General features: G+C 34.2%; 1 protein-coding gene and 1 long non-coding RNA gene across 2 annotated transcripts in view; one reads left to right on the top strand and one right to left on the bottom strand.

The window, feature by feature from the left end:
- The first annotated feature begins 1,462 nt into the window (after positions 1-1,462).
- Positions 1,463-26,232, top strand: part of LOC116159318 — a 29,991-nt gene continuing 5,221 nt past the window's right edge. The window contains exons 1-2 of the long non-coding RNA XR_004142954.1: positions 1,463-1,599; positions 1,951-2,089. This is a non-coding gene — a long non-coding RNA (uncharacterized LOC116159318). The remainder of the gene's footprint in view (positions 1,600-1,950; positions 2,090-26,232) is intronic.
- On the bottom strand, positions 11,067-16,788 carry LOC116159317. Its single transcript, XM_031472274.1, has 5 exons — positions 16,698-16,788; positions 16,403-16,651; positions 16,249-16,351; positions 11,222-11,275; positions 11,067-11,167 (listed from the first exon to the last, which is right to left on the bottom strand). Exons 1-4 carry the CDS (start codon positions 16,715-16,717, stop codon positions 11,234-11,236), a joined length of 414 nt encoding a protein of 137 aa, XP_031328134.1. The 5' UTR covers positions 16,718-16,788; the 3' UTR covers positions 11,067-11,167; positions 11,222-11,233.

Genomic DNA, 26,232 nt, shown 5'->3' with positions numbered 1-26,232 from the left:
TGGGACATCGATTGATCACATACCTAAACTAAATAAACGCCCAATATTTGCGATACACACTCAAACGTTTGGAAAGGTACGAGGAAAATGAAAAATCAATTAAACGTGTGGTGCGTGAAGAGACAAACGGTTTCTCTGAAACGAGGTGAAGTGTGTAACGATGAATTCAACTTGAATAAGTCGTCAGTTCTGAAATCCCTTTAAGAAACGCGATCCGACTCCAAAAATAAATGAAACCCTTGTTTTTCTTAACCGTTTTCGGATATTTTTATTTCGAAATGAACAGGGTTAAATGTGGAAGCACTTAAATAAAAAAAATGGAACTGACAATGGTTTTACACAACGATAATTACGTGCGGATTTGCCGCAAGATTGGAATACGCCGTTGTAAACGCTGTTTTCAAAATTTACATATTATACAGATTGCTAAGCACTGTATATCTTAATGTAATAGTAGGTTGTCATACCGTGGCACATGCCTTTCACAAAAGATTAAATATATTTGCACAAGTTTGATATGGGAATAGCATATTACATGCATGTAAAATTCTCTACAGCAACGTTTGCAGAACTGATAAGTAGCTTTTATCGTTTAGCGAACATATGGACCTATTTGAACGGCTGTATAATTTGCAAAAAACTAGAATGCGTTGAAATAAATTATTACAATCATTATTCGTATTCGTTTACAATGTCATTGTTTCTGTACTGTGCTATATATAATTAGTTAAACATTTTCTCCCTAACAAGAATGCTCGTCCTATTAATAAGTAAAGTTGGCTACTAACTCCAACTAATTAATGATCACATTTTGATGGAGGATGTAACAATTAACGGTGCCATTCCACCTAATCCGGTGACAGAGAATGTAAGAAGTGGAATACTCAAAAGCGCTAAATCGCAGTTTCATTTAAGTTTTTCGAAATCTATTGCTGGTTAACGCAGTTCTAAATCCTCAAATGAACAACAGTAGTATTTTTGTTCTTCCGAACTCCGAAGTAATTATGACTAATTTGCACATATGCACAGACAGACGAAAACAGGCAAACGGAGATATTTTGTATAATGTGCCATGACAATAAAGCGCCTCTTGTACCGAAACTCAAATTTCATTAAACAACCCCATCAAGCATTTTAGCACACAATGACATCAGGGATCATTTTTAATTTCCATAGTTTTGAACATAGTGTAGCAGGTCTGAAGTGAAGGAGCCATGGACGATAACAATGCCATCAACATGTTGCCCATACAGCTACTTCAAAGGAAATGAAAAAAGAGGTAGGTACCCTCACAAGCACAAAAATATTTAGTGCACCGCAACAGCCCACAATAAAATAGAATAACAAATTGAAGAGTTGAAAATCGATCCTTTAAATATTACACGCCACTGACTCATACGATTAAATTTGAAAACATTCACTTTCGAGTTAGAAGATAAGGCGAGCGGGGAGACTGACCTTTGCGACATTATCGCTTACAGGTAACACGTATTCCAATTTCCAATGCCTAAATAAACGCGCTTATTTAGAGTGGTGCGTTCAAAACGGTTAGTGATCCATTCTTGCTTCCGTGGTGGTTCGGGAAAAAACCGATAAATGGTGAGTTTTTGATTTGGGACTTTATTAAGTCGTATTGGCACTCAGAAAGTAGACCCACTGCAATTAAATTTTAATAAAAAAATCATCAACTACATCAACAATATTCATCCTCCTTTAGTGAACGAATCATCCAACGAATTCAAAACAAAAATGTAATTGCCTTTACCTTGAATCATAAAGCAAAACATGGTTATTTTACCCTTTACTGAATTTTGTACGGCATAACGTAAAGGCCCAAAAAATCAATTCTCGATCATACGGTCAAGTTAAAACCGGGTGTATTTTCGCATACGTGTTTGGGCTTAGTCATCTCCATCTGGGCCCCTAACTAACGATTTGATTTCTTTCTAGAAAACGTCCTTATATCTTACGTGACTTATTTCTGTACATAATTATGGTACAGAGGATGGATATCGACTTCGAAGAATAACTTCTAGTGGCGTTATGTACAAAATCCAGGAGCCGGGCCGTTGCCTTTTTTTTGCGCTAGGTAAGTTGTTAATCGAAGCAAATATTTTGTCACTAATCGATAATTACGTAACGCAATACCAATACGTTCGCACAAATGTTTGAATTAAGGTATTAGCTCGGGTATTAGTCACCCACACCTGGGCCGAGATTAACCATTTGATTTCATTTGTTTCTTGTTGAAAAAAGGCAAAGATTATTTTCTTGTGTCGATCGATTAATTATTTGACTCCAACAATTTCTAAACTTCTGTAAAATTTTAGACGTACTTTCATTAGTACTACTGTATTAGATTCGAGATTACATTCATATTTATTATTGCATTGCGCAAAATAGTTACGGATGTTATTAGGCTAAGGGTGGTTGTTTCACGGTATGTACATTTATTTGAAAATTGACTAGAACTGCTGTGGTCGAAACTTTTCGTTAAGGCATCTCGGGAATACCTTTCCGAGTGATGTCATTTCGGAATAGAATAGAATAGTAGCACAGGTGCGCTTTCTAAAGAGAAGTGCCTTAAAAGTTAAACATAACTTCATTAGAAGTACTATAGAAAATCCCCTTCTTATTAAATTGCACAAAATATATGGACACCCCCAAATGACACTCTAGAAACGTTATTAGCTTAACGGTGCTAGTCTAATGAGAAGACCTTGAAAGTTTTGTGAAAATTTACTGAATATGCTGTTTTAGAAACGTTTTCGTTACGGCATTTTGAAAATGAATCTATGTCCGTGGAAATGCTTTCTCTAGTGGGGTTCATTTGGGGATGTACCTACATTTGTTTTGAGTATATGGTTTTGGTAAAGATAGGTACTCAAATGACGCTCTTATGGTAGCTCTTATGATAAGGCCTTGAAAAATTATGGGAAAATCGACTAGAAATGTGGTCGAAACGTTAAATTATTTTCGTCAAAATGTTTCTTCAAGTAAAGTCATTTGGAGATGAAACACGATTTCTGGAGACAAGTCGCTTACAAATTATACGGGTCCTGTAACAGTGCGTCAGTCTTTCCTAGCTCATACCTGGTAAAAAATACAAAAATACTTTTGTGCAAAGGTCAACTATAGATGGCTGCGCATCCATAGACATTATTTTTAATCACTAGTGATGTGGAATCTATTATAAACTCCTTGAACTCATCATCTTCATGTGGATTTGACCAAATTAGCTCGAAAATATTAAAATTAGCGAAGAATTTTATTGCCAAACCACTTTGCCATATCATTAACTTAACCCTGCAAACTGGAATCTATCCTGACTCCTTGAAAACTGCTATTGTTAATCCGCTTTTCAAAAAAGGTGACCCTCGTGATGTTACAAACTATAGGCCTATCAGCATCCTGTCATGTTTTTCAAAAGTATTAGAAAATGTTATCAATAAGCAACTTATGGTTTACTTACTAAAATACAATATTTTGAACAAATCTCAGCATGGATTTATAAAATCCAAATCCACTTGTACAGCTTTAAATGAGTTCGTATCCGAAATCGTCAGCTCTTTGGATAAGCGCATATTAACACTCGGATTATTTGTTGACTTTTCATCTGCTTTCGACACTGTTAGTCATGAGTTTCTGTTGAACAAAATGAACCGTTACGGCATACGCGGCACACCACTAAGACTATTTGAGTCTTATCTATCGAATAGATCCCAGTTTGTTAAATTACCACAGGGTCACTGCAGTAGCCGATCGTTCATGTCAACTGGAATCCCTCAAGGATCTATTCTTGGGCCCACGTTGTTTATCATTTTCGCTAATGACTTAGCACCTTACTTGTTACATTCAACTGACAATAGTGTGTTTATAACCTGTTATGCTGACGACACCAATATTCTAATAAAATCAAACACTACTAACGATCTTCTATTGAAAGCTCAATTAATATTTGACAAATTAAATCAATGGTGTAAAAATAACAACTTAATTATAAATACTGAGAAAACTTCAGTAATACACTTTAGAAGTAAGAGCAATACCTGCAAAATCGAAAATGCCCTCGGTATTCCATGCTCCACCTCTACAAATATGCTAGGAGTAACAATAACAAGAGATCTATCATGGTCAGCTTCGGAAATGCTGTTACGCGTTACACTTTTTTAAACGTTTGTGCAATCAAAATACGCTTTTAACTTTATACCACGCAAACTTTCACGCTATCATAAGCTACAACATTGGTATCTGGGGTGCCAGTGCGCATGTGGAACGAATCCTTAAATTACAAAAACGTGCAGTAAGAATAATGTGTCAACTTACATTAACAACGTCGTGTAAAACTTACTTCAAAAAATTAAAAATCTTGACAGTCATTGACCTTTACATCCTGGAAACATGTTTATACGCCTTCAAAAATAAAAAACAGTTTATTAAATTAACACATGCCTATAATACACGTAACAAGTTAGTACTAAATCCTGGCCGGCATAGAACAGCACTTTTTCAAAATAACTTAAACTATTTAAGCTGTAAGATTTTCAATGTCCTCCCAAATTACATACAAACTCCAAACAACATTCGCAAGTTCAAAAAAGAACTCAAAACATACTTACTAAACCAAAATTTTTACAACATAAAAGAATATTTTGAGCATTGAGTTATATAGGTCAACCCAATACACATCATGTTTATTATGTACTTTGGTGTGTATTATTGTTTTTATGCATGACAATTACTGCCTACTATTGTTGTACATCTTGTGCGGCAACGTTGTTGCAGTAAAATAAACATTATTATTATTATTATTATTATTATTATTTTGCATATACAGGGTGCCCCATTATTACGATATGTAAATAAATATGTAACTGATTTTTTTTTAATAGAATAGCCTGTGTATTTTTAGTTGTCTCGATGTCATTTCTTAAATTGAATCCATTCACTTTTTGATCAGTGTTGCCATCCTATTAGTTTTTTCCGAATATAGCACAAGAAAGTCGCACTTTAATAAATCGTAGCTACCTTGTTTTGATAATCAGAATGTTGTTCACAATAAAATGGTAAAATTTCCGAATTTCAAAGTGTTATTTTTGTTCAAGTGGAGTGACCACTATTTTATTTCGATATTCGATAGTGTTCTGTGTTCTTTCCAACTCTATAAGGAATGCCCTGTATCTAAACCTCGTAGGTTTAGGTTATTTAATATTATTCTCAAAAGTACCTACCCATTAATTAATTATAGGTTTATGCACCGGAGTGGGCCGTGATAATAAAAAAATAAAAGAATGTCCGAAAGCAAATTAGTTATTTGCTACAAATGTATGTACTACCTATTTCGCAGTAAAATAAGATTAAAATTAAAAGATGAATTTCTAAAAAAGATGAACTTTACAATTAGGGAGCACACTCGCAATAAATAATTAATTTGTGACGCTTGTTTACTTTCGGACATTCTTTTGTTTTTTATTATCACGGCCTACTCCACTGTATAACATGTAATAATTAATAGGTAGGTACATTTGTGAAAAATATCAAATAACCTAAAAACTACGAGGTTTAGACACAGGATGTACCAAAAATTGCAGAGAACACAAAAGACTTACAAATAAAGAGATAAAATAGTAGTAGTTCCCCTTGAAATAAAATATTTATGCCACTTTGAAATTCGGAAATTTTACCACTTCAAAACTAACGATCGCAAAAATATTACAAGCGATTTAAGAGTATAATAAACATGGTAAACATGTTTTATAATGATAGGTACAAGATAATGTGCAGATATAACTCTAGATCACTAATACTAAAACACTAAAAAATTTGTTGAATTTTCCTTAATTTTAAATACAGTTATTGTATTCAAAAAACAATCTTCTCAGGTGCAGATACGGTTTATATTTATTACACAAGGTGTAAGGAATTGTTTTTATTTTAGGTAAAGGCTATTAACCTTACCGAATAGTACCCTTATTTGCCTTTATAAGGCAAGTAGAGACTATTTGGCGGGGCCTGTACCGTGTTAATGCAAGCCTGTTCACATTAAAAAATCTTTTTTAAGAAAGTGTCTACAGATAATAGCAAATATATAAAGTTCTTGCAAATCTACAGATGATTTATGATTTATCTCAATATTTCAACTAGTAACCGCGTAATCTTTGACAAAGAGTTTACATAATTGACTAAAGACCTGTTATCTGATATAACAGGTATCCCTTCCTACAGATGATCTAGTTTACCCCACCTACAATTACTAATATTGAGGGGTTTTCCATCTAATTGCACTCAAGTTTAGTGCACAAGTATAAACGGAAAGAATTATTTTATAGGTAAATCCGCCATTCCGATAACAAGTGCCTGTGAAAAATGTATGTTTACTCTAAATACAAGGAACAGAGAAAAAAATATTGTTTTTGGCTAAATTGACTGCGTAATTGGTTCTATTATTGCTTGTCAGCAACGAATCGTGTTCAACAAAGTTTCAGGCTGTGATTGATGAAGCAATTTTGCTCAAATTACGTACAGATGAATTTTGTACTCGGTGAGTAATTAATTGGGTAATCAGCGACTAAATTAGAATTAGATAAGTAATGTCGGTGATTTATGATGGAAGTATCTTCTGTAATATTTGTACCTTTGGTAACTTTTATAATTGAATCTTCGGCTGTTCGCTTTAGAACATCCAGAAATGTTCCCGAGGCTGAACAGGAATATCAAACAGTTCCACAATACGTACGATTGTATATCGATCCATTTAGGGAATTGTAAACAGGCATATTTAGTGTATATAGCTAGACTATAATTATCGAACTTCACCACAAGTCTTTCGTCTATGATTAGCTTCTTTGTAGTACATTGGATGCTCTACAAGTACACGCCTGTACCTTGTCTTGATCTACCTTTACGACATTCAAAAGCAAATACAGTTGTGCGACTTTCAATTAATTTACTATTGCAAATAGGCACTGAGAGGTATCTACAACTTACCGCTACGGAAAATTTGCTGGAAGCGGCATTTGGAAATGGGTAATTGAAATCTTACTCACCCTAGTACACGTTGTCGCTTTGTTTTAAACGTACGTTAACTTTCTGCAAGTGTAATTACACTCAAACCCAAATTCAGAAAAATGACATTATATATAATTCTTCTAATTTAAGATTAGTACAAAAAACACTAGACTGCGTAATTGCCTGAATGAAATTATGTAGATTAATTGTAACAGTTAATGATGAAAGTGATTTGCATGAATTATACTTTTAATATTTAAAGCTTCTTTCTCGTGCCCAGTTTTCCAGAAGACAAACGGATTTGATTCCGCAGTCAATTTATTTTTTGCCTCGCTTGTTAAACAAAAAGTTATTCGCATTTTTAAAATAAATTTATTAAGAAGTGTATTAAAGGCCCGAAGCAAGTCTATTTCTGCGTATAATTTTAATGACATCGTAATCGACTCGAATAAGCCATTGTGCTTTTGATTGCTGAAATCCATTCTATGATATTAATCAGAAGAGACAATGCAATTATAATTTAATTAATTAAAGCAGAACGCAAAAAAGTGTTTTAATTAATGTTCTTTTGATGAAGAATTCGCGATGGAATTATTTTAATCGATTAATTATTAAGTCAAAGTTAATGCTTCTTTTCTAGCTTACACTTAGGTACTTATGGATATTTTTTACATTCACCAATCACCAGCACGAAAAAGGGAGCAAGAATATTCTATCTAAAATTGTAGAGCTCGTTTAAATTACTAGGAATCTAAGATTTATTACGGGATGGCCGATTCTACTTGGAGGCAACTCAATTTTTTCAAATTAAATTATTATTGGAAATGTACAAGTAATTGCAATTTTTGACCGCCCCTCTTAAAAGAGCAAATTTTTATAGTCGTTGGGTTGGACAGGTCCACTTGTGAACTTTTCCTTTACTTATTTCAAATTAATTTTTGTACATGAATTACGAGCTTTCATTTGCAAGCAATTGCAATTTATAAAGTCAATCCTAAAAGAGCAAATAGATGTAATCCTTTGGAAGGTAGCCCGTCTTCCCTATTCCTTTACTTATTTAAAAAGTAATTTTTATCCATGAATTATGAAATATGTATTTAAAAATTTTCACTTATAAGCAATTTTATTTTTGAACTACACTTTTTAAAATTTTTAAAGGGATTGCGAAAATGCCCTTCTAAGGTTTACCTAAAGGGTTATAGACAAATTCCTAACACGATTTTCATACTTTTGTTGAGATTTCTATGTGCCACTTCCGGTGATCTTGAAAAGGGTCTCAGGAAGTTCCTTTTAATACACTTTTATTTATTTTTTATATATAAAATTAGGAATTTACGCGCGTTCATCAACAAGATTTGTCACTCAGGCCCTTACGGCTTTATAGCTGTTTGAATTTATTCCATATCATTTCATACGATCAATAAGTTCTTGTAACTGCATTAATACGGGTATGTATATCTACTACACAACTGTGCGAGAACTGCATTAACATCATTGACGACGATTTAACGTCCTAATTCGAGCTGAAACACACAATTTACCAACGTAATAACCCAACTTGTGACTTAGATAATAATTAGCTAGATATTCTCAACGGTTGCAATATCTACACGCTCACCCCAAATGATAGTTTCAGTTAGACTTGAAGTTGGTGTAAATTACTTCACTAATGCATAACAACCGACATAAAACCGTCTAAAATGATTTTGTACGAGTATTTCTTAGACGTAAAGCCATTATAAGAGGGAATCTACCATCAGCAAACGTGCTTTCATGCTTTGCGGAAGGAAACAGCACACCAAAACTTTACAAATAAACTATTTATTGGTACCCATCCGCGAGTACTTGCAGATTGTTGCTGCAGGTATATGAAACTGTGGTGAGCTTTGGAAAGCTCAATGTTTCGTTAGGGGGCTACATCGTATTTTCATCGCTACTGAAGTGGTTTAATTTGTATCATAATCCACAAGAAAATTAGGAATGCAGTTTAAAACGGGAAATTTAGTTGTAGAATTTACGGTTTTGCTTTAATGAGATGCAATTAGAAGTTGGTATAAAGCGACAATTGCAGTGAGGTATGTTCCCAGTATCAAATTATAAAGTTCATGCACCTAAACTTAGCGAAATGAAACAAATATTAGCTCCACGAATATTGTGTTTGTCATACAAACAGAGCTTTGTACTAACTGCAAGTTTATATGTAGAGTGGATAAAATACGAAACGAAAAGTTTTATTGTCTTATTTTGGCAATTAGATTACCCCCTTCTTTCTGACCCCGATATGCGCGCAGTGTTCGTTGTATCTCTGTCCTGCCGATAGTGCACATTTTTCAATAATGGAGTTGTGGTATAACGTATGAATTTTCTTACTGTAACTTTCTGGAAAATACGCACAATTTTCTGAATTAATCTGAACTTAATATACAATACAAAACTACTTCAAATGCCATTAGATTCATCTCTTAAGAACGTACAATTCAAAATTTATTTCTTGTACATCAATAGAATAAACTCAAGCGGTGTGACTTTTCAGAACAAGCCACCTGTGATGAACTTTGAAAGAAGGACCATCCCAAACTCGTAACCATCAGTCATTCCAGATAGCGACCTTTATACATGGTATAGACCTTCACGTTGACATCACCGCGGTGGAGGGGTGTCACTTTTCGTTTACATTTTAATTCATTCACCTTCATAATAGTGCGGTCGCCAACCTTGCTTTCCGACTTTAGGTTTAAATAAAACTTGATGCATGAGTAGTAGATTATTTCAAAAACGCTAATGAAACTGCAACCCAGAAATAAACTGAATGTTCCTCCTAATGAAGCTGAAACAATAATTATGTTAGCTTTACTTAATTTTTAAATCGCTGAGCACACTCAGACACAAAGATTTAGTGGAGTATATTTTTTATGATGGGTTGTGCCATCTTAATAACAATCAAGCTAGCAACCAAAGAATTTTGTATGCAAAAAAATACAAATCGAGACAATGAATTTGTCTACGGTTCATTACAGATTCCTGTATAATAACTAAGGAAGGCAAAAATTGTCTATTATTAATTTTTCTTTATGGTAGAGCCATCTATGTCTCACAACTAAAACTATTGAAAACAATTCTTACCATATAACCCACACTTCCGATCGTTATAAATTCAATGGTAGAACATTTTCAAATTATATCTTGATATTTTGTGTGAGCAATGTCAGCTTCAGTCGCTGACTGTCCCTGAATGAGTCAAATTCTATAGCATTTCTATGTGTAAATCGATTTTCAGACAACGTTGGCATGTCATCATCATAGTAGGCTCTTTATTAATTTGCGATCTTTAATTGTGCTGATTTAAAAGTTTTATTATTTTTGTTACTTACATAATAAGTAAATTAGTGATGTAACTGGCTTTGTTGAGATTGCGCTTTGAATCCGGTCGTGGAAGAAAACGTGCAGGTGTATGCTGTCTTCACTAACCGTAACATTTGACCTAAAAAATATTTTTGTATGGCAAATATGATTTCATAAATGGGTGCCGGGACCAGGGGGGGTCAGGGAGTCTATTCATGTTAATAAATCGGATCAATATTGAAACGCCATTCATTCAAAAATTGGACATACTCATGTGCACTAGATTCGGTCGAACAACCATGCTGAAAACTATGCTAGCTACCAATAATTTTATATTTTACATTTATTGAAATAAAAGCCAACTTTAGAAAATGTATCATATTAGTTTATTTTTTGATTTGCACGATAATTACTAACGTAAATGTAAATGGTATTTGGTATGGTTGGAAAGCATTTTTTCAGAGCTTTCCAACGACGTATCACACATGGGGGGTCCCTATTTAAGATTTAAAAGTTGGGGTGGCTGGGGCGCAGGGGGTTGGAGGGGGTACGTCGCCAACTATGTCATATTGTGATTCCCCCTCCGAATTACCGAAACGGATTTTGATTTTTTTTAATATCTCGTTTATTTACTAAGACATGGGGGGTGGTAAGTTTTCAAATTGCCATCCTGTATAAATACTTAATACTTACAAAAAGGATGATGACACCGACTCATTAAAAACGACTAGCTTTGTTTGTGTTAATAAAATCAAATAAGTGAATCCATCGCAATTCATGATGCAGTTGGCCGCAGTAATATTTTCGAGAAGTGCACCTACAATAACACAGTTAAAAGTACAAATGTATGAAATTTTAGATCAGGGCTTACGTTCCATGTCGTTTAACGCACATTTGGACTGAGATAAATTGCAATATGGTCCACCTGCAATTTAAATATTTATTTATTTATTTTATTTACTAACAAAACGGGACTTGCCCTTTTACATTGTCAGCAGTCAACGGTTTTGGCTTTAACAACTTAAACAAACAAAAGTAACAAAACAACAATACTGAAAAAAAAAAAACAAATACGAATATGCAATATCAAAGATGTAACAAGACATTACGGACACTCGTTCAAGTTTCCTGGCTCGTGATTTTATCATAATAATATGCAATAACTCCTTTTTTAAATAATGTTAAGTTTACATTAAATATATTAGAATTGGTCTGGTGAATATATGCATTGGTGGTTATGGCTACCCTTATCATTGGCGATTTTAAGTTGTGACCGGTTCGACACGTAGGCACATAAAATATACTTTTTGGTCTGGTTTTATGAGCTGGAACATACAGATTCACAAGTGATAGCAAATTAGGACAGTCAATTCTATTATTTATCAATTTGTATGTACATGAAACAAATATCAGCAACTTCTCTCCTATATTTTAACGGCATGATATGATTTTCCTCTCTAACTTCCCGATATTGATCATATTGGGGGTAAGTACCTCTTAAAATGTAGATATTTTAAGAATTTATTTTGAACTGTCTCTATTTTTTTTATGGATTTGTAGACCGGAATTCCAAACTCTACTGCCGTACTCTAATTTAGATCGTACCAGGGAGTTGTAGAGAATTTTTATGGAAACGATATTTTGAAATTCGGAGGTATTACGTATTAGAAACCCTAAATTTTTTAGTGCTGAATTAACAACGTTATTTATATGCTCGTCTCATTTTAAGGTAATTGTAAATTCTACTCCTAAATCCCTAATTACTTTTACAGTTTGCAGTTTTTGTTGGTGCATAGAGTAATCTGCTTCGGTATACCCCTTCTTCGCTGTAGTATACGTTATGCTTTTGCATTTATTGATATTAAAGTAAAGTTTGTTTCTATTACTCCAGGCCACGACACTGTCAACATCAGTTTGAAGTAGTTGCACATCATCAACATTCTTAATTTCTTTAAATATCTTTAAATCATCTGCAAACATTAAACAGCGTGAGTATTTGATATTTAAAGGAAGGTCATTAATGAAAAGTAGAAACAGTAGCGGGCCCAAATTGCTTCCTTGGGGTACTCCTGATACAGCACGAAACGGATCAGACACCTTAGCATGTATACATACATATTAGTAGTATATAGTAATATAAACAAACTTCCAAATGAAGTAAATATGAGGTAAATAGACATCTACTAGTAAAACAGAAAAGTGCGTACGTCATTTCGAAATTCGCGTTTAGCTATAACACCAATGCGTTTGAAATGTGAAAAATAGTATAAGTTGATATACAATATTATAAGTTAATAGCGTATTTCATAGATCTGCAGTCTTGAATTAAAGGTAACAAATTTTTGAGCCAACTATTTTGGATTGTTACCTACCGCGCTCATATATTGACATGCGATAGGGATAGAGAGCAAAGAAATTCATTTGAATGCATCGCCATCATAGCCATATGTAATGTAAGGCATGTTGATTCCGTAAAATCTAGTTACCCGCGAATGCGTTGTTGGCAGTTTCAGTTTTTCGGTGATTTTTCAAAAATTCGTTAATGCGTTACTAAAAGGGACATATTGCGGAGATCCCTATGGCGAGCCACGAATTTGAACCACCCTGTGTATGGATTAAATATTAAAACCGAATGAAATCGGGGGGATTGTAGTAGGAAGGTCCCAAATGAAAAACAGATTTGAGAGAAAAAGAGTTAGATTTTGAAAAATCTACCAATCAATTTAGCCGGACATCGTCCATTGAGCCACATATCATCCAAAATAATAATAATAATAAAGTTTATTGTAAGCAAGAATCTTACAAATGGACAAGCGATCTACCATCCTTCCAAATCTAATCATAATTAAAAGGTGTAACATAAATCTATTACCAAGCTAATAAAATTAACATAAACTCTAGACTATGTAACGTTTTTTTATTACACACCGTGGGCTTATGCATCAATTTGTGTCCGATATTGTTATGGGGATGCGTTTCATTGAATGCTCGACTAATTCTGAGAGCGAACGCAAATTATATATAGGAGTAATAGGGAAAATCTCGTCCACTAATTACTTCGGAACCCCAAATGATTAACCGAATCATCAGAAATCAATATATACGAAAGGTGGCAATTAAAATGCCATGCGTTTCTAACTCACGTTTTCAGCTGTTTAATTAAACGAGGTGTATTTCGATACGGCTTACGAAAGAAAGGAAGAGGAAAATCGACACGCACTAATCAAAGCGCTGGCAATATGCGCGGAAAATGGCGTTGTTAAATTCCAATAATAGATGGAGCAATCTATTAAAATAAATCGTTACAAGGAACAAGAAAAAATGATTTTTGTAAACGAAATTTCGATACAATTAGATTGAGCATACTTAATATAACTGTAAGTTAAAGTTTTAAGAGATGACAAAAAAATGAAAACGTGAAATACATTTATTTTGTATCCAAATTTGATTTTGTAAGTACATACTTCTGTAAAGAGAATGAAAATTGAAAATTTTGATTTTTTTTTTCGAAATGAAAAATTACAATCAATGGTTTGTAATTTTAAAATGAAAGCTCCGTGTGGACGTTGGTTAAATTAGTATTGATGTTCGATTAATGTAAACAGAATAAATGACCTTACATTTTATTAATTACATGTTTTATGATCACAGTTACATTACTATTAATCTTTCGCTAAAGGTAGGTAGTTGCCGGAGGGCGTTCAAAAGGTTTTACTGAGTTTCACTAAGTTGTCAGTTATGTCATTATAATAGTAACTGTCAATGCCTTTCATTGTTAGAACGATTATAACAGTAGCAGCGTTCCTTAAAATAGTTATTTATGCATCAAGGGCATTAAGGCGATATTTATGCCGAGGGCGACAGAGCCCGAGGGATTGTAAGTCGCCCGTGGGTTAAATATTGAGTAATGCCTGAGGTGCATACAACATTTTATTTTTCATCGTTCCAGAGAATGCATTTGCAATATACAAATGTCATGATTATTGTTTGCCCAACATTAAAGTGCTTCATACGAATCAAGTTGCATCTTTTTTATTACATAATATAACCCCGTCAATCAATTTGACAGGCCGTTTCAGGGCATAATGAGATGACAATGCCCTCTCATTATGCCCTTGGGCGTAATAGACTGCTTCATATATCACATATGACAGATATAATTGACATATAATAGGCAAATGAAAATAATAGTACATTATATATCAAGGTAGAGAAGTACAGTATTATTGCCTGAGCACCAAGATTACATCTCGAGGCGCTTGCGCCGAGGAGTGTAAGGTGCGAAGGCAATAATAGACTTCTCTACCGTGGTATATATACTATTTTTTTCACTACTAGCACTTGAAGTCCTCTAAATTAACATATTATATTGATAAGAAAGTGAACGGTGGGACAGAATTTTTTGTTTATTAATTTAACATGTCAATCAAGTACGTGGAAGTACAAGTCAAACAGGCCGTATTTTGTTCTGTAATTGAGATATTTTTAAAGAGTAATTTCGTTCGAATTTTTTCAAAATGTGATAATTTTAGGTATGTAATTTCTCAGGAAATGGCGGATGGTGGCAATTATTCATTTTAGAGAACTTGTCTAAACGTTTACTGAGCGAAATTTTGGGTTGTGTTTTCTAAAAGTGACAGCGTCACAGTTCTCATTATTGACTACTAGTTAATAATGTTCACATTATTAACCACTTTGAACAAATGCCGAGAAAGCCTACTTTACAAGTGGAAAAAAGGTTAATAATCATGTCATCAGACGCTAGTAGTGAAAAAAAGTTATTATGTATTCGGATGGAATGGGTTTCCTAAATTTATACTACACTATTAAAATCTTAATTATTTCATCGCAAATGCTATTAAAGTCAATTACAAAATAGAGTTTACCTGTATATTTTGTAGCAAATAGAGATTCGACACTTAAAGGCAATTGTAATCTAAATTAGAATATGAAACTCTGATTACTACATTTAACGTAAATTGACATCTTCTAATTGCATATGCAGCGTTTGGAAATTTAAACGATTTGCTTCTACCTATTATCTGCCGGTGTTAATCCACACAGAACGTCAAAAAGCCGCAATACAGAGTAATACATTAAAGGGATTGTTAATCTAATTCATTGTTCACGTACTCCGTCAGACGTACAGCGTTTGTCAACAATGGTATCGAGTGCATTTCAAAAAGTTTCTGAGTAGTTGGCATGGAATGGGGAAAATTATTAGTCAGTTTTGAAAGTTTAGTTCGTGAAATAATAAAAGTTTTCAAAGTGTGAAAGCAAAATGAAGAAAGGAATATTTAAGTTATAGAACAATTACTCTCCCTTGGTATTAATACTCACCTGTAATAACAAAATAATATGGATAACACTGACATTTCTCCATGTATGCATTTAAATACAGCTCAGTTGCACAATTAGAAACGGAATAATTTTGAAAAAACTGCAACGATTTCTCACTTGAAGCAAAGGAACCTCTTCGATGCTTGGGTAGATCTTTCAAATCTCTGTCGCAAATAAATTTCTGGGCAGATAACTGCATGAATGTTACAGTTCCGGGAGTTAAGGTGCGTGTATAAGTTTCTCCATCGGAATAATACGTTGGGTCGTGTATGAAAGTCTGAAACTAGACTATTTAGTACTGCTTTGTTGCTCCCTAGTTTTTTTTAGTATCTGATTAAAATGATAAAGTTTATTATTTAAAAATTTCATTGTGTCGAGATTCAGTTTTGCCCTTATATTTCGAAAACGGTATGCAGTATTTTAAGGGTTTTCGCGATAGGTCCTTATACGTTCCAAAAAGTAGACAGTTATCGAAAAGAAAAAGATGTTGTGTTGCATGTATCTATAATTCTATACTATATATCCCCAGTCTTCTTACCTACCCCCCAAATCACTCACCGTTATCCCTTTTGTAATTTTATTTGTCATGTGGTCCTTTAAATCTGGGTTTATTAAAACCGAAAGGCCCATTTTGTAACTAAAATTCGACGTACGACGGTATCTGTCGAAAAATAAGTTAGTTAATGTAAATTTGTAACAATTTTACAATTACGTCTTGTTGAAATTATTTAAGGAATAGCACAGTCCGGATGGTATGATGATTTCACTGAAAAGGTCATCGCAATTTACCTCGACACCTTCCCAACGGCATTTTTGCAAAAACTCTGTGCAATTTTGACTCATTTTGCGTAAAATAGTCACTGGATCATAGTGTACTTCTGTGAAATTATTTTCCCTGCTCTCCATTTGAATGTAGGGAAACATTCTTTTCGCATACTCCCTCTCGGAGTCTGTCAATACTCTGTAATATGATTTGTTAAAGGATTTCGGTTATTTTGTGTACTTACGATCTGAATTTGGATGCCATAGTATTAGAGAATGGACAGATAGTTATCGTTGGGAAATCAACTTCTATGTTGGGTAAGTAATTTGTTAACACAATTGATCTGGTTGGAGTGCTGATGTACCTCACCCAAAACAAACCGAACATTAAGGCGGATCCTATAACGCCCAAACCAATAATGCAAACCCATACAGCCCTAAGTTTCAAAGTAATGTCAGTCAAAAAGAAGTACTCCTACCTCTCAAAATAATTGGTGTCTTTCCCGACCGTATATTTAAAACCATGAATGCTAGTGTTACTAGCAAATTCGACGTACGTTTTCGATATTGCTTCAACAATAGCGTTTCGTCTACCCCGAAGCTTGGGCATCGCGTACAAAGTATACAGATGAGTAGTAGGTAAATTCAATTTCATAGGGATAATTTTATCGATAAGGGAAGCGTTCTAAAATATTTAATGCGCAAGGGAAATACAGCTTCCTGTCCAGTCGTTGTTGTATTTAACACCGGAAATAACCGCATTAATTATGAACTAGAAAATGTACGCGAACGGATATTCATTATGCACAATGGGATCAACGCTCAATAATTGATCCAATCCATTCCGCTACTTACGTATTCTAAAATATAAGACTAACTCTATAATTACGAATGCATTCATATTTCATGTTAGAACGTTTATGGGAAACGGAAAACTTACTACGACAATATGCTGCAACAAGGCTGTTATACGCGTATGTTAATATTTAACTTATTAGAGATTAATCCATTAAAAACCCAGTTTACGCACTGATTACAATTTTACTGCATTCATCGAGTTAATTTTCAAATTTTGGTCTAAAGACATATTATTAAAGCATGATTTCTATTTGGGTAATTAATTTTATATTTTATAAGGAACGGTGGTTCGTCTTGGTGCGATTAAATTGAAATTCATAAGACATTGCAAAAGGTACAGGTGCTTTACTGTGTAGTTTTTCTTATCTGTGTAAGTGTGTAGTGTACTTACGTAGTACTACGATAACGTCACACTACAATCACACGGAAATAAAATCAACCGGTGACGTTTAAAAATGTCCTCCCGAATGGCTATTCTCTCCAAAAAGCTAACCAGATTCCGATTCAATTTTAAATTGAAAAAGTGATCAACCACCTAAAGTCCCTGTATGTTAATTGTGAACAACGCTATGACCTGAAGTACGGTAGGGAAGGAACGCAAATTAAACACTAAAAAAATCAAGCTTCAGCTATGTTTTTTATACATGTAAAGGTATAGCAGAAAGTGCGTCTCTCATACTCCGAAGGACGGTTTTTGGAGCCGGCAACACTGTGGGGTTTTCATCCTTATCTTGTTCTACACTCGCTTCTTATCTTAACGCGCTTCATTCTCTCACATTTTAGTTCCGGTCTCTTTCATTATGAAGCGGAACGCGTATAAAATCTCCTATACTGGCAAGTTTTGTAAAATTCTCTGTCTAAATCGACCGCTCACCTTTAGATAACGACTCGCGTATTGCGCGTGGTGTCACTTTTGTAATACTTCAAACATTTTTGTTTCCTTGTTTGATATCGTTTGTAGAATCCAAAAACCTTCATTTAAATGTACATAAAAGTTTTGCCTTTCACCGTTTCAAAGTAGGCATGAGTACATTCTAGGTGGGGCTAAACTCCCCTCCTTGTTACGGCCGTTCCTCTATTCATACATTCTTCCTCTCCTCAGTCTGCCAGCCTTTTTTTTTGTAGTTTTCCATTTTTTCTGGGTCTTGGTCTCCGTGACGTTGGATACTTTTTTATTTCCCTTTTTTTAAATTATCTCCACCGATTACCTACTTTCTCTCTCTCTCTCTCTCTCTCTTCTCTTCTCTTCTACTCTCTCATCTACCTAAGATTCTACTTATACGTTCAATTCCATCCTTCTCTTCTGCATGCCCTCCTTCACATCTATACTTTTAATGTGTAGCTTATTACTTCTAAAGCGGTTTAGAACATGGCAATAAAGTACCAGCAATAATTCAATGTAAATACCTTGTTTGTCAGGATATAAGATGAATTCGCACAATTCCGAATCGGCAAAGAAACGCAGAATATCTAGGCGGTAAATATGTATGATGTTTACTATTTATTTCAGTTGCAGATTACGAATTCAAATAGTGTGAGTCTCAAAACGCGTCGCCCCATCCTTAAAAAGCACACTAGAGCAATATGACCTACAAGCAACAACAGAGAGAAATTTACATTTTGGCAAAACCTCGTTTTCTGTTAAGTTTACTGGATGTTCCCTTAGGAATACTTGCCTGCTTATGTGCTTTGAGTTGAATCACAGCTCACGTCTTCAAATCTCCAAGATTCAGCGCGGAACGTTACATTTTGTAATTGCGGCGCAGTCGCGTTTAATCGCCCTTTATCTGGTATCGCAAAAATTGGAAAAAATGATTAATGTCACCCACATTTCCATTCCTTAATTAACATCCTGCGAACTGGAAAAATCGTAAATTCGTCAAGAGTGGGTGTTAACACAGCCGCATTTGTAGGTCGTAGAGGATAAATGAAATCGATCGAACTATTTCGTACATAGATTAAGGATAAAGTTATGAGGGAAATTTAGGGTTATAGGTACTCGATTATCTCTTGCCACACGCACAGTTTCTTTCGATTTAATCGATGCGGTAGAAGTACTTCCATATTGCTGATCTCGAATTTAAAGCTCTGAAAGCAACATTCCCTGTACGGTTAAGCTTTTACTTTATAAGGAACTGGAGGGATTTGCGAATAAGAAAAATGACATTTGGAAAAAAGACGAAAATATTTAATTTGAAGGTGTCACAAGGTATTGACGTATTGAGTATAAGGCTATATTTACTATTGGGAATTGGAATCGTTTCAGATTTATTTCAAAATCATTGTGCAAACAGAACTACCTACTTCTTTCCATTTATTTTTACTGTCAATCTTTGGAACGACTTTATATTTTGTGACAAATTTTATTTTCAAGGGTAGGTAGTCATATTGGGGGCCTAATTATATTTTGCTTCATGGTCGCAATTTCACAAGATTTGAAAATATCCTCAATACGAACATAAACTTATCTTACGAATTTATTAATAATCATCAGAATGCCAATAGAATTCCATCTTCTTTTAGTGGCGAAACAATCTGCAAAACTAAATAAAACGAACTACAGTACATCAGTGAAATTCTTTGAAAACGTAATATTTATAACACATCAATGCATTACGAATTGTAGGTATATCACATTTTAGGAAACTTAAACAGCACCTACTGACAATACCATCCAAATTTCCAAAATTTGGGAATTACCTAGAAGCACATCTACGAAATGTATAAAATTGAAACTTTGCTCAATACAAAAATAAGGGTTGTAAATTGTCGATTTTCACAAGTTGGCGGGTGGGGCTAAACCTAGGTATCGTTTAGATATCGTTTATTTGGTCCGAAACCCCTCATGTGGTACTGTGCCAATTCACCATTAACATTGTTTCGTCCTTTGTGGACATCCTTAGTGTTTAGGTATGAATAATTTATGAATAGATCTTTTATATCTTTTATGTCGTCATATTTCAAGAGAGACTGTAAGGGGAGGTTACGTATCATCACAGGAACCCCGACCGATTATTCATATTTTGTTTACATAATAATCTCAAATTTTACTGCCCATAAACGCATTCCCGACTAGATCGCTTTATTAACCAATCCTGACACCCTTCACTAATTCACTTATATTTGGACTTCTTACCCATTTTACCTGAAAACTCAAAAATCAGTACACAATAATCCCCTAAAGCGGATTTAAACAAGCGGCAGAGCACCTCGGTATGATCCTACTGGGTCATTGGATCTGACTAGGGAATGCAATACCGGGATCGCGGGATCCCGCAGCATTTTTACGGGATTAATCCCGTACATAAATGGAGCGGGATCCCGCGGGATTTGCGGGAATGAGGAATTTGTCAACCAAGGGGACGACTCTGTGTACTTTGTTAATGAAACGCGTAACTGAGATGTTAATTTTTAAATAATTGTTAAACTTTTTTCGTTAAAAATGTCTATGATTTTTGAGGCACAAGTTCACCTTTTTTTTGAGTTCTAAGTTAGGCTGAAGGTACTTTTTTGTGAAATATTGTGATAATTAGCCATTTATTTTAATACAGAAGTTAACCGCACAGAATTGCTTATTTGCAAATTTATTTAAAGTTTTGCGGGATGAGACAGATGACATATCCTAATACAGTCACTATAGGTATAAGTACCTACATATTTACCGCGTAGTTAAGACCATAAACGTAGGATCTTATAAAATAACTTGGATAGATTATTATCTTTTAAGTATTTAAGTAACAAAGAATTGAGAGAGACTTTCCTATTTACTTACATTACCAGATACATTTTATGAAAGCTAACATTTTTTAAAGAATTAACATTTGTAAATTTGGTTGGGGGTTGGTCACTTTTGTAGAACACCAAACATTTTAATTTCTCTCATTAATTTTTATGTTTAAAATTTAAATGATTAATCCTTGCAGCTGCCCTAATTCAAACTTTCCTACGCGCATAGCAATTCTCGATTGCGGTTTAAATTTTGTATTACACCAGATATTTTAATTTATTTGACAACTTTATGTTTAAATGATCTACAGGATCCTGCAACAGTGTGTCGGTCTTTCCTAGCTCATATCTGGTAAAAATATCAAACATCCTTTTGATCAAATGTCAACCATATATGGTTGCGCATCTACAGAAATAATTTTTAAATGTACAGGGTGTCCCATTTTTACGGTGTCTACAGACAACTAATTTTTTTTAATGGAACACACTGTGTATTTTTAGTTTTTTCGATGACATTTTTTAATCTCTGCATGGAAACGTATTCACTTTTTGGTTTTTTGTCAATATTACCAAATTATTCATTTTTTTCCGAATAATTGCCCATAAGCGACCTTGATTTTAAAGTTAGGTACATTTGATCTATAATGTCCTGAATAAAAGGAAACCATTTTTTTTCAAATGTATCTACCACTATTTGATTTCTCTATTCGATACTTGTTTTCTGCGTATCAATTTTTATAAGGAGTCCTGTGCCTAAACCCCGTAGTGTTGAGCTTATTCAATGTTTTTCACAAAAATAGGTACACATTCATTATTTACGTGTTTATAAACAGGAGTAGGCCGTGATAATAAAAAATTCGTTAAGCCGCTTGTGAGCAAGAGGCGAAAAGTGCACTTTCAAATTTGTTTTTTTCAATTTTAATAGCCCTTATGGACATTTCATGCCTTAACGAGAATACCTACCTACAAACATGAAATGATTTTTAATTTCTGATCGAATGACACCACAATACCAAGGTAGTAAGTGGTGTAGTTCCAGAGCCTTTGTGACACAAACAGACACTGACAGACAGATAGACAGACATGAAGAGCGCAATAAAGTGCACTTTTTATTTGTTGAAAGTTAAAGTGCACGAAAAGCCAAAGAATGCCTGACTGTAATCAAGTGCCATACATTTATGAGCAAGGGTACTTATTTCCTAGTAAAATAAGATTACTTAGTTAAAAAGACTAGTTCATCTTTTTCGAAATTCGCCTTTTTAATTAATCTTATTTTACTACTAAATATGGAATCTGCAGCAAATTATTTATTTGATGACGCTTACTTTGTGGCTTTCTTTTGTTTATTGTTATCATGGTCTATATACACCCGTTTATAAACATGTAATTGATTAATGTGTAACTATCTTTGTGAAAAATATTGAATAACCTAAAAATTACGGAGTTTAGGCATAGGGAAACCCCTTATAAAAATTGAAGTTTTCCATTTTACCGGTGAGGTAATTTTCCGGGACGTATCTACTAATAAGAACGGGCAAATCGTATTATAGTTTCTTTAAAGCCTGAAATCGATCGCCATTAAAAAAACTATAATAGTATACCTACTAATACGATTTGCCTGTTCATCTTATAGTACCTACTTCCCTGAAGAGTGGCACTAAATAAACGCAGGAAATGCATTACGCAAATGTGCGACTTATCAAATAAAGACTTTCGATCTAATATCTTATACCAAATTCTTAGAAAAAGCGGAAATGTATGGAATCCTAACATCTGGGGTATTCTACTCTGTAGAGGAAGTCAACCTCAAGTGAAACAAGTAGATAAGTAGGTACTACTTTATACATATGCAACCGACTTGTATTATTACATAAATAAAGTCTATCTCTATCTCTGTTTAATGATCTATACCTATAAGCTTCCTACCCACAGTCAAGTTGTTCGTGTTACCTCCCCTGTTGTAATAATATACCTACCTATTGTTTTGCTTCTCGTTCGCCTCATCATCCCGCTTCCCTTCGCCCTTTAGAACTTTCTTCATTCTGTTTTTGGCTTCCTGCTAACGCCGCCTGCTTCTCGCCTTCTTCAAACAGCTTTCGCGCCCTGTTCTTCAAACAGCTTTCGCGCCCTGTTCTTCTCCTTCAGACTACCTCCACGCCCATTGCAATTGCACTCTCGTTCGCAGTTTACAGATCCCTGATTACTGATAACCTCTCTTATTTTGTTATAATTTCTACCTTACCTATTAGTATACGTTCATCTATAGGTACCCCTAGTTCACGCTTCCCTCACTGACTGTTCGAACTCCTTCTTCAACATATAATCCTTACATTCAACTTACGTTTTTTCCAATTACTTTTCAATCTTTCACTTTTCCTATTCCAAGATTCCTATAGACCTCATTCGCCTTTTGTTTACCTACACGTCCCTTCTTTACGTCACCTTCTCGACTTTTCCACACTTATTTCGTTAACGCCTCTTTCTCAGACAGTAAAGCACAAAAACAACAAGTTAAAAAGTAATCGTAAACGATTTACATAAAGCACATTTCCACTTGCATTCATTTCCCATTTGTAAGATGCAACTTCTGTTAAAATCGTAAAAATCCGGCCACAAATATGAAAGATAGCGTTGCACATGGGCAATCCATTTTTGACGTGCTACTTCAATTTCAGTTTATGAGAAGAATTTCATTTCAATGCTTTTCTAAATAAGAAAGTTGGAACTGCGCATGCGCAAACCTAAATTTTAAAACTAATGTTAGATTTTCCTTTGTTCCAAGCGCCTAAGTATCAAATTTCACTTAAATAGTTCCATAGATAAAAAAGTTGGCACTGCGCATGCGCAAAATAAAATTTTGAAACTGGCGCTAGATTTTCCTTTATTCCAAGTGCCTATGTATCACATTTCATTTAAATTCTTCCATAAATAAAAAAGTTGGCACTGCGCATGCGCAAAGCCAAATTTTGAAACTGGCGTTTGATTTTCCTGTATCCCAAGTGCCTATGTATCAAATTTCGTTTAAATTCTTCCATAAATAAAAAAGTTGGCACTGCGCATGCGCAAAACCAAATTTTGAAATTGGCGTTTGATTTTCCTTTATCCCAAGTGCCTATGTATCAAATTTCGTTTAAATTCTTCCATAAATAAAAAAGTTGGCACTGCGCATGCGCAAAACCAAATTTTGAAATTGGCGTTTGATTTTCCTTTATCCCAAGTGCCTATGTATCAAATTTCGTTTAAATTCTTCCATAAATAAAAAAGTTGGCACTGCGCATGCGCAAAACCAAATTTTGAAATTGGCGTTTGATTTTCCTTTATTCCAAGTGCCTATGTATCAAATTTCATTCAAATACTTTTATAAGTAAAAAAGTTTGCAATTCGGTTTATAAATGGTCGAGATGCGAAAAGGGCACTGTGCATTTTGAATCTATTCGATTCAACTTTTGGCATTGCGTATTATATGGCTAAAGCTATGCCCATATTGAATTTCATGCAATTCAGTTCATAATTAACGGAGATGTAAAAGCGATCGAACATTTCTAAACAAAGTTATCGTTCACACGGACAGATAGATGGACAGACAGACAAAGGAACAGACGGAGAGACCAACCGGCAGGCGACAGATAGCAATGCAAAATTATAAACGATCTCTAGGATCGTTAATAAACGGCAAAAGTGTAAAATTATGGAACATGTAAAAAACGGTTTTTTGTTTTTTTTACAATAACTTTTTTTGTAAGCGGTACAGAAAAAATTCCTTCCTTGGTACAAGACTCGACACCATAACGAACCAAATAGCGAAAAAAGTAGAACAATAGCTCTTAAGATAAAGAACTAGTAGCGTCGCAAAGTTAGCGGACGGACGGACGGACAAAGTGGCCACAATAGCGCATTTTTTTTTTTATTTTTGTGGAAATGCGCTAAAAATGCACATTCTCTGTGGACGTAACAGCTTTCCGCTTTCGGTTCTTCATTACTGCATTGTAACTTAAGTTTATTAAATTTAATCGGTTTAAAGAAATAACCATGGCCAACGCCACGGAAAAAGTATGATTTTAGATAAATCTTCAAAGTATTTGATCTCTGAATGAAGGGATATGTTCATACTCAACAATGTGATTGTTAAGAAAGTGTGTTTTTAGTTTGATGTGTGGCCTATTTTTCTTTACAGTTCATTAGCAACTGGTAGGTAACCCTAATATTTCTGTTGGTTTTTATATAAAAAATGTAACATAGTCTACTTGGAAATGGACTTAATTACATTAGTTTGTTTAAATATCATAACAGAGATGGTTTATCATTTATTTTTAATATGTGTACATTTGTTGATCTACGTAGACTATAGTCCGTTGTCTCACATTGATTTTACAGTACAGGCTCTTATGGTCAACAGCTAGATGTGATTATGATTAATTAGAAACAAGTCGGCCTATTTATATAGTATATACAGTGATAACTGATATTCAAGTAGAAACTAGAAGTAGACATAGAGATTTCCTATGTCTACTTTTACACGATAAAAAGTCTCCTGGCAGACGCCTAATTTTATGCAACCAAAATAACTTCTTGAAACAAAGATCTGGCTATGATCAAAGAGTAACTCTTTGCTATCATATTAATTATTAATTTGAATATTGTTGCTTTAGCTTCACAGAAAATAATTCTCTTAAGTTCCTTTAACTGTTATCGGCACTATACCAATTGGAAATATCAACTTTTTCTTTAGTTGAATACATTGCATAAGAACCGAAGTTAGAATAGGGAAGTCAAAGCGATAATATTCAAATTAATAAATTAATATGACAGGCAAATCCTCATTTGTTGTCGGTAGTTACTTTGGTTGCATAAAATTAGGTGTCTATCAGTAGACTTTTTATCATGCAAAAGTAAACATAGAAAATTCCTGTCTACTTCTACATGAATATCACTGTATAAATCGCATTGTCGCGTTAAAAACTCCTATATAGGTATAAAGATTGCATTGCCTTATGTTCCCTGTACTGTCTGTAGTCAAAGTAATTACAGTCTATAGCATTGAAATAAAAGACTGTCCACAGAAAATTTGTTTACATTGCATTGTATGATAGAGAACTAAATTAGAACATAAACCAGGTTTTATGAATTCAATAGAAACGGCAACACATGGCCATGCACTGTAAATCATCAAACTTTCCTGAATGTTACACTTCCTAC

This window comes from Photinus pyralis, unplaced genomic scaffold (assembly GCF_008802855.1).
Source record: "Photinus pyralis isolate 1611_PpyrPB1 unplaced genomic scaffold, Ppyr1.3 Ppyr1.4_LG1, whole genome shotgun sequence".
In the NCBI taxonomy this organism is placed as follows: domain Eukaryota; kingdom Metazoa; phylum Arthropoda; class Insecta; order Coleoptera; family Lampyridae; genus Photinus; species Photinus pyralis.
The sequence above is the reverse complement of the archived record's forward strand: the minus strand, read 5'-3'. Positions and strand labels throughout refer to the sequence as shown.